This window comes from Hyperoodon ampullatus, assembly GCF_949752795.1.
Source record: "Hyperoodon ampullatus genome assembly, chromosome: 2".
In the NCBI taxonomy this organism is placed as follows: Eukaryota; Metazoa; Chordata; class Mammalia; order Artiodactyla; family Ziphiidae; genus Hyperoodon; species Hyperoodon ampullatus.
Window position 1 is genome coordinate 150838953 of NC_136915.1, and position 11584 is coordinate 150850536.

An 11584-nucleotide genomic window follows, 5' to 3' on the forward strand; every position below is an offset into this window, starting at 1 on the left:
AATGCCAGGGCTTCTCGCACTGCTCATCATGGTTCACTGGGCACTCATTTGATGAGTATTGAGCACGACTGTGGGCGAGAGGCAGATGTACACACACAGAAATAGTTCCGAGACAGGACAGTTGAGGTCTGTGTTCTCACAGAAGGCTCGTGTCTGCACTGTGGGAGCCCCCAGCAGAGACAGTCAATTCCAGGCTGAATCGGCGCCTGCTTCACGGAGGAGACAGTGATATTTGAAGTGGGCCCTAAGAGTGAGCACGGAGAAGCCAGGAGAGGACATCCTAGGCTGAATAAATAGCACCCATCCTGGGATTTAGGGGCCAGGTGAGTGTGTGGTGAGCTGCCCCTGACTGCTTGTAAGCTACAAGAAAAAGGGAAGGGGGCAGAGACAGAGCCCAGAAAGGAGTTAAGGCCACGCAGAAAGGGGAGGAGGGTTTGGAAGACCAGCTGCCCTACCTCGCTCTTTGGCAGAAGCCTCCCCACATCCCCAGGGCTGCTCTTCCCTTCCACCAATACTAGGTCAACTGAGGATGGACACACGCCCCCTGCCCCCAGGCCCCTACTTCCAGAGGAAGGGCTGTGCTGCACTTTCCCATAAACAGCCACTGCCGACAGAGACTTGGAGGGAGGCAGCATCGAGGCCCCTGGGTCTGGCTCTGTCAGGGAACGAGCCAGGAGGGGTCACCCATGTTCCAGATGGGAACACTGAGTTGCAGCCTAGGAGAAGCCAGTCAGGGGTACAGCCAAGGGTAACCCAGAAGACAGAGCTACAGAGGCAAGGGGTGAGGGAGACTGGCTGAGGGACTGGAAACCTGGGTTCCATGCTTGTCCCAGCCCTGACCTTGTCCCCTAGCAGTGCTGTTTCTCATCAGCCTCTGTCTTCCCTGAGGGGTCACAGGGCCAGGCCAAGGCAGGGCTACTGGCGTCACTGGGCACAGCCTTGCTTTCCCACAACCTTCCTTCCTCTGGCCCCCCTGCTCCGCGTCAGAAGCCTGATCACCCTTCACCCACTTAGCTCAGTCCCACGGAGGGATTTATTACTGGCTGCCCTGCCATCTGCCCCACGGTAATAAATTAGGGCAGAGCAGAATCGTAGCCATCCCAAGTGTGGAGCGTACAAAAGGAGAAGGGTTCTTCAGTGGGTCCGAGAGAGAGCTGGGACACAGGCAAAGCGTGGACCCAGGGGAAGCGTGGACCAGTGGAGCAGAATGCCTCGCTGGGGACTCCTGCTGGTGCTCTGGGGCTCCTGCACCTTCGGTCTCCCCGCAGACACTGGCGCCTTCAGACGGTAACTAGGAGAGAGGGTGGCAGGGGAGAAGGGATCCTCACTTTCCTAACACCTAGGCTTTCAGGTATGTGATGTCACCCAGTCCTCACGACCAGCAGGGCAGCAAGGTTTATGGTTCCATTCCGAGAGGTCAGGTGACTGGCCCAATATCACACAGCCAGCAGTGGCACTAGTCAAGCCTGGAAGCAGTGTCTTTTGATCCCTGACCAGAGCTTTCACTTCTTGCATAGATCACCATGCTAGGCAGTGGGGGCACCCAGGGATGACTGAGGCATAGTCCCTGCCCCTCAGGAGCTCACAGCCTAATTACTAAGAAGGGCGCAGTACGGTTAAGTCTACCAGGGAAGCAGCACAACATAGTGATTAAATGCAAGGCTTCCAGAATTGGGTAGTCTTGGTTTAAATTCTGCTCCACTAGCAGAGCCAACTAGCTCTGGAACCACAGGCAAGACACTGAACCTCTCCAGGTCTCAGTTTACCATTTTTAAAACACCTATTTTACAGAGCTGCTTTGAAGACTGAATGAGATATTGAATGTAAATCCCTCGGCCTGGTGCAGGCACGCTGTAAAAACCCAGCTGTTATCATACTCCAGGGTGGATTATCACAACTGTTAAAAGAAAGGCTTAAGGCAGCCCAGAGGTGGGAGGAGAGAGACCTAACATCCATGTTTGGTGCCAGGCCCTGTGGGAACAAGCAATTCTTCAAGGCTGCAGAAGGGGAGAGGCAGGGGGGTGGGGGGCCTGTGGAGAAAGGCTTTCAGGTTGGGGAGTGCAGATGGGACCAGAAGACCTGAAGGTAAGAGGGCAGGTTTTTAATAACAGTAATAGTTGCTAAGTCTGTAAAATGCTGAGGAATTCACAGGATCCTTTCCCGTATCTCATCTCAAATCCTCCTCCAAACAACTCAGCAATCCCATTTTGCAGCTGGGGACACTGAGGCTCCCGGAGGTCACAAGTAAGAGGTTGAGCCTGGGCACACACTGGGCCTTTTGTTTCCAAAGCTGGTTTCCCCTGCTCCAAGGCTCATGGAGAGTAGCTTCTGGGTTAGCGGCATGGTGTGACAGAGCGGGGGGCTTCCCAGCAGCAGCGTGTGCCTGAGCGCGGCCCCACCGCCAGGATAAAGGCAGGGAAATGTAGAAACATTCTCCCTTGTTCTCTTCAGAAAGAGAAGAAGAATGGAATTGGGCCAAGGTGAAGAGGGAGTCAGGCTTTTAAAACATACTTACAGGAATTTTGCTACCGGCCATGTGCAGGGCATGATGCAAGGCTCTTTGAGAGATCCAAACAGCAGACCCCATTCTCAAGGTGTGTCTTTGCCTTTTACATACACAAATGCCTTTCACTTACCGAGCAGTGGGCAGCTTGCTTAATCTGCAAAGTGCTTCTCCTTGGTAGGTACTACCATTCAGTCCATTGTTATAGAGGAGTTAATGGGGGCTCAGAAAAGGCCCAGAGAGGTTAGGTAAATTGCTCAGAATCACGCTGGTAGGAAGGGATTCAAGCATGTCCCCACAACCACTATGCCCTCAGCAGCAGGCAGCATGAGGCTGTGCAGTGCTGGCTGTGAGCACCCGGCAAAAACAGAGCAGGAGCCCAAGCAAAGGTGAGGCCATTGTGGAGGGAGTTCATGGGGCAAGCTTCCCAGGGACGGGGACGGGGGTGCACGCTAGGCTTCCAAGGATGAATGTGCTGGGGTGTGGGGAGGGAAGGGGAAAAGGAAGGGACTTTCTAAAAGGAGAAAAGTAAAAATAAAGGTCCAGAGCTGAGGCTGTTCATAGTAAATAGTGGAAAATGAGCCCTCCTTGGGATCAAGCCTTCTCTGCCCCTCCATTTTCCCATCTGTAAAATGAGAATAGTAAAATTACCCAGCTCATGAGATGGCTGAGAATCAAAGAAGATCATAATTGTGAAAATACTTTGTTGAAGAGCAGACTATGTTATGAATCTGACAGTCATTTCCATTAAAATATCATATCGACAGGCATGAACGTTGCCTTCATGTTTGTGGACATAATGGGGTACACAGAATACACGGAGTGTGAGCAGGAAAGGATAGTGCAAGTACAGAAAGAGAAAGAGGGATACTCCAGACACTGGGCTGCAACCCTGGGACCCCACCCCCACCCCACCAACAGCTCAGGACATCCTCCAGCCTCTGGCACACAGCCTTCATGTCAGAGCCCAGGGGACCCTATATGGGAAACAGGGCCGATCACGCCGCTTTGAATGTCTGCTCCATCGCTTCTGAGGCACCTCACTCCTTATCATAAAGTGAGGATAACGACAGCCAGCTTGCAGAGTTGTCATGAGGGTTACGTGGGTGGCGTGGCGTGCACCACTCATGTGGTGGCAGCTCAGTATGCTGTGAGTTTCCCAGGTCTAATTCTGCCTCCCAAAGCTGATAGGAAAGTGTCAGGACAAGAAGCCAAGGGACTGGGACTTAGGCTCCAGAAGGCACATCTTTCCAAGGACAGGCTGCACAGGCACTCTGGAGATGCCCACCTCTCCCCCACGGCACCCAGTTCAATCGTTCCACTCCAACCCACGGTCCTGGCTGGGTGCCTGCCCGCAGCAGCTCACAGCACCCCCAACAGGCCACTGAGGGTGTCTGCTGCCACCTGCAGGCCCCATGTGGCACTGCTCCCTCCTGCCCAGCCTTGAGAGGGGCACTCCCAGCCTTCCTCTCCTTAGAGGGGAAGTCAGTGCTGTTTCCTCCTCTGTCTCCTGGCCTGCTGGAGCTCCTTGAAGGCAGTGATGATCTTTATATCTCTAGTATCCAGCACGGTGCAGGCACAGAGTAGGGGTTCAACCAGTGATTATGGAATGAGTGAACGAACAGATGGCCTTGCAGTGATAAGGATCAAAATTAGACAACAGGAGGAGTTAGTTGAGGGTTATTTAATACCAGCATAAGTGACCATGGAGCTTTGTAAATTCTCCTTTAGAGGTCTAAGGGCTCAAGAGCGATTCTTAGGTGCCTGGGCTAAGGTTAGGGGTAGTTGTATCAGAAGCTTCCGGAACTCTACCATTATTATGGGGCAGGACAGAGCCCTTCTACTTTTTCTTACTCCGTCATGGGCCAGGATCTTCCTCAAGAAAATGCCCTCCATCTGGGAAAGCCTGAAGGAGAGAGGCGTGGATGTGGCCAGGCTGGGTGCTGAGTGGAGCCAGCTCACCAAGACACACTCCTTTGGCAACCGCACCTCCCCTGTGGTGCTCACCAACTACCTGGATGTGAGTGCCCAGCTCGGTCCCTTGGCCCCCACCACCTGCCCTCTCCTTTTTCTCTTGGGCCTAAGGCTTTCTTTGCCCTTTTTGAGCACCTCACAAAATTCCCATTTCACAGCAGGAAAGCCTGAGGCACAGAAGGCAGGAAGGAGCCCAGAGGCAGGGTCAGGTTTGGAACTCAGGAATCCAGGCTCTGGGCCCCAAGCCCAGGTGTCAGGGGTGGGCAGGAGGGCTGTATGACCTCAGATGCAGGTTTCTGTGACCAGGCTCAGTGCAGCTTGACTACTTACTGCATCAGTGGTTCCTTAAGGCTTGGGGCACCTTCCTGCTTCATCTGCAGTACTTTAATTTTGCCCTCTTGTCTCACCAAGCCTCCCACTTCCTGGGAAGTCATAAGACAGTGCTAAGCCTCCCACCCCATCCCTGCTGGAAAATGGAAGCCCAGAGAGGCTGCATGATCTGCCTCATCTGGCCCCAAGTGCCAAAGGGGGTATCAGGAAAGACCCCAAGGCCCAAGGCTCCCCGAGCCCCTCAAGACACCTCTTTCGTTTCATCCCTGCAGACCCAGTACTATGGTGAGATCGGCATTGGCACCCCACCACAGACCTTCAAAGTCATCTTTGACACGGGCTCAGCCAACCTCTGGGTGCCCTCCACAAAGTGCAGCCCTCTCTACGTGGCCTGTGGTGAGACCCGGGACCTGGGGTGCCTCCTCAAAGCCCCTGCCCTGTCATGCTTGGGCAGCCCCACCTCACACCCAGTTAAATCCCTCCTGCTACCACTTGAGCTGCTTCCTCTCCATCTCTGCTCCCACTGCCTCTGAGAAGAGAGAAGAAAATGTCCTCTATTTTTCTTATATGGCCACCAAGGTAAAAAAAAAAAAAAAGCAGGCTCCAGGAGCCCCCAGCCCACCCACAAAGCCATTTCTCACTCCTCCTGAGATTGGGAGAGGACTGAATTCTCAGACCTATCCCAGGCTCCTGGGCTCTGCTGTCCTTACCCTCAGTGAACTTACTGAATGCTTACTGTGACCAGAATCTTCTCCCCACCCTAGTGTTAGCAATTACTTTAAAATACTTCATTTGAGACAAAATTCTCAGAGACATGAGCACATTACAGGGGCCCGAGGTACACAGTCCTTGATGGATGAAACACATTTTCCAAGCCTCCAAGCTCAGGACCACCCTGTCTCTGCACTCAGGCCTCAACACATGGGCCATACCCAGCGCCTGCCCCCCAGCCCCCTGCCTGGGCCTCCCTTGGCCCTGAGCCTATGTCTCCCTGCCAGAGATTCACAGCCTCTACGACTCCTCGGAATCCTCCAGCTATGTGGAGAATGGGACGGAATTCACCATCCACTACGGATCTGGGAAGGTCAAAGGCTTCCTGAGCCAGGACCTGGTGACTGTAAGTGAGGCCATCCCAGGTCATCTGACCTCCTGCCCTTCTTGTCCCTAGACGTCTCCTGCCACCCTAGGGCCTGTGGTTGGGGAAGGTGCAGGCCAGTCCACCTTGGAGCCCAGAGAGCTGAAGAGCACCCTCCTCTGCTACTTCCCTCCAGAGCTGCAAAGCACCTGGGGCAGAGCAGACCTGAGCTCCTGGCTCAACCTGGGTGATCTGTGGAGGCCCTTCCATCTAATGCACGCATAGGGTTTGTCCTGAGCCCCACAGCCTGCAGTCAACTAACCTGCCCGAGGTCACCCAGCTCTGACTGGGCTCTTAACTAGATCCTAGACTGAAATCCAGAGTCAGAGTCGGGGTCAGGGGTCAGAAGTATTGTCATGCTTATGGTCAGCGTCACTTTTGGAGTCAGGCTTAGGTTTTAAGGTCATAGTTGAGTTCAGAGTTTGGGATTAAGGTCAGTCCTGGTTTTCATTGTCATTTGGCCTGTGTCTGACCCGCCTCCATTTCTGGGTTTCTCCAGCTGCTGCTCTGACAGAGTTAGGGGAAGGGTACATATGGAACTGAGAGGAAATCAGTGTGAGCCCTCACTCCCCCTTGTCCGTGAAATTAGGGAGAAAGGATCATGAAGGGCAGGCCTGGCTGTGCTGGAGAAATCCTCGGCCCATCATGGGGGTAGGGGGACCAAAACCCAGTCCTGCCGATGTGAAAGCTGGGCCACTGGGGAGCTCCTGGCATCTTTTCTTCTACTACTATTGCTTGGCAATACCACCTTCTCAGCCTCTGCCCCTCCAGTCCCTCTGGACTCTGCCACCTACATGTTTATTAGGACAGGTGATATGCATGCGGTGTTGATGAAATGGTCTTACCCCAGACTGTCACACCCTGGGGCCTGTGTGTGCCCAGGGGCCCCAGTGTGGAAGCCTAGACCAGACCCTGGCCAGGGTACAGGCCGTGGGCTTGGTCTCCTCTGGTCCTTCCTCCAACAGGTGGGTGGAATCACAGTCACACAGACGTTTGGAGAGGTCACGGAGCTGCCCCTGATACCTTTCATGCTGGCCAAGTTTGATGGTGTTCTGGGCATGGGCTTCCCTGCACAGGCCATTGAGGGGGTCACCCCCGTCTTTGACCACATCCTCTCCCAAAGGGTGCTGAAGGAGGATGTCTTCTCTGTCTACTACAGCAGGTAGGCCTGGACTCCAGGGGCAGAGGCGGGGAGAGGGAAGGAGGCAGGAGAGCTGGGAGAGTAGGAAGAGAGTTCTGGGCCAGGATTTTGATGTATTCAGGATCAGGTGGTATTCAATCCATATCTAGAGCTATACTATCCAATATGGAAGCCAATGCTTAAATTAAAATTAATTAAAATTAGGCATTCAAATCCTTAGTCACACTACATATTTCAAGTACTCAGCAGCCACAGTGACTAGTGGCCACCACTTTGGATAGTACAGGTGTAGCACATTTCCATCTTTGTGGAAAGTTCTTTTACTTTCCGTTCAGTTCGGCACTGCTCTAGAAGAAGAGGAGAACGCAGGGTGGGGGTGATGGGAAGTAAGGCATTGCCGTGACTGGCGGACCTCCCTGTAAGGGCCCTGGCTTCTCTCACATAGACAGCTGACTTCATTCATTCATTAATCCCTTCATTTATCTGCTCATTCACTGATTCAACAAATATTGGGCGCTGATATGACAAGCATTGTGCGAGGCTCTGGGGGTACAGCCATGAACACAGTGTACAAGACAGAGTCCCTGCCCTCACAGAGATTACAGTCCGGCAGGGAAGACAAGATACATTACAACGTGATGGGCAACAACAGGGGACATGCGGCTGAAACCCCATGCTTTCGACTCTAGGCTGAGCTTATGTGCAGTTCAGCCAATCTTGGGGAAGCTGCTATCAGCTGTTGAGCAGAAATATGATCTGCTCTCAGCTGTTGGGTATGAGCTGGAGACAAGAGATCATAAGGGTGAGAACAGGAGCCCAGTCGCAGCGAGGACAGAGGGGAGGGTCAGTGTCCAGAGAAATCACAGAGATGAAATGAAAAGGAGTGTCTGGTTTGATGAGAGAAAGGGAGGGATTGAGAAAAGGCCACCAATTGGCTGTGAGGGGCAGTCTTGGGAAGAAGTGTTTTAGAGGCCAGGCAAGGGCAGATGGCAAGCAGTGAAGAGGTGGACGTGTGTCAGGAAGGCAAAGGCAGATGTAGGCTGCCCTGAGAAATTCGTCAGGGGGGGGGAATGCCAGGTGGGGTGCAGACAGAGCTGCACAGAGAAGCAGGGAAAAGAAGGGTGGGTATTTTTAAATGCTGGAGGATGCCCGAGTATGCTTGCAGGTGGAGGAAGAAGCCAGTGGAAAGTGAGAGGTTGAAAATGTGGGAAAAAAGAGGAGGTAACTGAGGGTATAGGAGCCTGGAGGCCATGGAAGGGAGTAGGATCCCAGCAAACGGGAGGAAGGCGGGCCTTGCTGAGGAGAGGGCCTGCCTCATCCTTTACACTGGGATGAGAAGGAGGGAACATCCAGAGAGATCTTGAAGTTTTGGGAGAGAGGCAGAGGGAAATTGTGCTAGCACATATGCATATGTACTGGATTTATAAAAACGCAATTCATTGCACTTGCACCAATAATGTGCAACCTACACGCTGTGCACCCATGTGCATGCACACTTGCTTTCTACTATGAATGCTGGAAAATCCCATCTCTCTCTCTCTCTTTGTCTCTCTGTCTCTGTCTCTGTCTCTCTCTCTCACACACACACACATAGAGGAAAGCAGCCCTAAGGTAGGCCCTGAGCTTTGGGAGGCATCATGCCACCTGGAGGAGAGGAAAGTAAGGGGCATCAGCTTCGGACTGGGCACCAGGAGCCCTGGCTCCAGTCCCCCACTCAGGCAAGTGACTTCAGGCAAGTGACTTCACCTCTTGGTGACTCCATTGCCTGTAGGGTAAAAAGAGTGCGTAATACCCACCCTGCCAAACAACAGGCTGGCGGGGCTCACCTGAAACAAAGTCTTCCTTTCTGCTGTGTCTCTTTCTCTGCAGAAATTCCAAGTAAGGAGGCGGAAACCCCCCCACTTGGCCCTGACCCTCCAGAGCACTTGGCCCAGAATCACACATGCCACCTGCCCAAAACTCACCTCAGCAGACCCAGGCTCCGCTGGAGGCCCAAGGTCTCTGCTCCACCTTCCCGCTCTCCTCATGTCCCTGCCCACCCCCACCCGACAGCTCCCAGAGGCCCATCCCATGTCCCATGCACCTGCGCAGCACACAGCTACCCGAACCCAAGTGAGGGTGGGGCTGATTTGTGTCTTGTTTGCATTCTACTCACTGTCCGTGTGCCTGTTCCTTCTCTGTGACCTCTCTGGGGGTGCTTTATTGGGCGCAGCCGGACCATCCTGGAACCACCTCTGACTGGGCTTGGGAAGGGGCAAGAAAGGTGGAGAAGCAGCATGCTCTGCAGCTCCCTAGCCTTGCCGTCCACCCCGCCGTCCTCTGCCCCACCCTGCACCTGTGCCCAACTTCCCTTGTTGCTGGGGTTACTGAGTCTCGAGGTTGTGGGTCTCCAAGAGCCTCTGATCTTCTCTCTAGGAATTCCCATTTGCTGGGGGGAGAGATCGTGCTGGGAGGCAGCGACCCCCAGTATTACCAAGAGAATTTCCACTACGTGAGCGTCAGCAAGACTGGCTCCTGGCAGATCAGAATGAAAGGGTCAGGAATCCTCAACCCTCCTCACTCTCTAAAAATGCTGCTGCTGCTGTGGGTGGGGTCTGGAAGGGGCAGGGTTACCATCCTGCCCTCTCTCCTAATGCAGCCGTTTCTTAAGGTCTGGCCAACACTTGCTCTCTGCCTGCTTTGTCCAGGGATGGGGAACACTGAGATATACGGTTCAGAGGGGAGGGGGCCTACTGAGAGGAAGCGGAGGGTCACTAAGCCACATGCCGAGGGAGGGGGCAGCACCTTTCTTCTTCCAGCTCACGCATTACCCCTCCTTCACTGCATCACTGAACCACCAGCACTCCCTCCCATCATCTGCCCTCACTCAGGAAAGCCATGCAGCCTGGTGGTGCCCCATCAGCCTGCTGTCCATCTGTCTGTCTGACTGTGTGGCCTCCCCCAGGGTGTCTGTGAGGTCGACCACTTTGCTCTGTGAGGAGGGCTGCATGGTAGTGGTGGATACCGGTGCATCTTACATTTCGGGTCCCACCAGCTCCTTAAGGCTGCTCATGGAGACCCTGGGGGCCAAGGAGCTGAGCACAGATGAAGTAAGGAGCTGGCGGGGAGGGCGCTAGGGGTGGGGGGAGCACCACCCGGTCCAGGGCCCCAAATGACCCTAGGAAACATTCAGTCCCAAATGAGACCATTTCAGGCCTTCCTCTCCTGCCTCTCACACTCTTCCCATGTGTGGCTTGGTCCCTGGGAGAGGGGACTGGGGACTTGGGGACTGTGCCCAGCCCTGTCCAGGAGAAGGGCCAGGCCACAAGCACAGGGCTGTGTCTGCTGGGGGGGAACTCCCACACTCAAAGGGGCTCCCTTGACCCTCTCCACCGCCAGTATGTCGTGAACTGTAACCAAGTGCCCACACTCCCTGACATCTCCTTCCACCTCGGAGGCAGAGCCTACACGCTCACCAGTGCGGACTATGTATTACAGGTGAGACTCTAGTCTGCCCCTCGGCAACAGGGAGGAAGGGTGGGCAGGGGCCCTCAAAAAGAGACAAGTCATTATGCACAGATTACCTGCTAGACCAGTTGTTCTCAAACTTGGCTGCACATTAGGGTCACCTGGGAGCTTTTAAAAATCCCAGTAATAAGCCACATCCCATACCTATTGATACCTCTGGGGGTGGTACCTGGGCGTCAATGTTTTCAAACCTCCCCAGGTGATTCCAACTTGGATCCAAATTTGAGGATCACTGGGCTCATCTCCTGATCTCCATTCTCATCAAATGCCCCCAGTAATGTTATGCTCCTATACTCTTACCTGCTTTTTATATTCAGTGGGTTTAGAGGTGTTAAATACCTTGTCTAGGACCAGAAGCTCTGCCAGACTGTAAGCTCCTGAAGGCAGTGCTGTGCCTGATGCATTGTTAGCAGCAACCAGCTTAGTGCCTGCATCTCGGAGGGGTGCGATCCATGATGGTTCAAAGGGCCAGGGTGTGATGGAGGCCCGGTGTGGATGGGGGACTGGTGGGGGGATGTTGCTGAGGATGGCTGCTGGAGTCAGGCAACGTGGTTATCAGCTGGGCAGTGTGGAAACCCTCTTGCTTCCTGCCAGGACCCCTACAATAGTGATGATCTGTGTACACTGGCCCTCCATGGTCTGGACGTCCCACCGCCCACGGGGCCAGTCTGGGTCCTGGGTGCCAGTTTCATCCGCAAGTTCTACACGGAGTTTGATCGGCGTAACAATCGCATTGGCTTTGCCCTGGCCCGCTGAGGCCCTCTGCTGCCCTGCAGGTCCTGCCCTCAGCTCTAGCCCAGAGCTAGAGCACTCTCTGGGACTCTCCTACCCCTGCCTGTGCTTGTGCCCTCACTCAGGGGCATGGAGCACCTCCTGGATGTGCGCCCTGCCCCCAGCACCAGCTCTTCCCTACTTTGAGGACAAACAGAATAAAGACTTCATGTTCACAACCCCACTGTACGTACCTGGGTTCACTAGGGTTTGAAACAGAGGG

The 11584-nt window shown here is 54.2% G+C and overlaps 1 protein-coding gene across 1 annotated transcript; it reads left to right on the forward strand.

The window, feature by feature from the left end:
• Window positions 1-1207: 1207 nt before the first annotated feature.
• On the forward strand, window positions 1208-11346 carry REN (renin; the record flags this gene model as incomplete). Its single annotated transcript, XM_079698091.1, has 9 exons — window positions 1208-1287; window positions 4373-4523; window positions 5080-5203; window positions 5806-5924; window positions 6908-7104; window positions 9499-9618; window positions 10028-10172; window positions 10462-10560; window positions 11185-11346. 9 exons carry the CDS (start codon window positions 1208-1210, stop codon window positions 11344-11346), a joined length of 1197 nt encoding a protein of 398 aa, XP_079554217.1.
• Window positions 11347-11584: the final 238 nt, after the last annotated feature.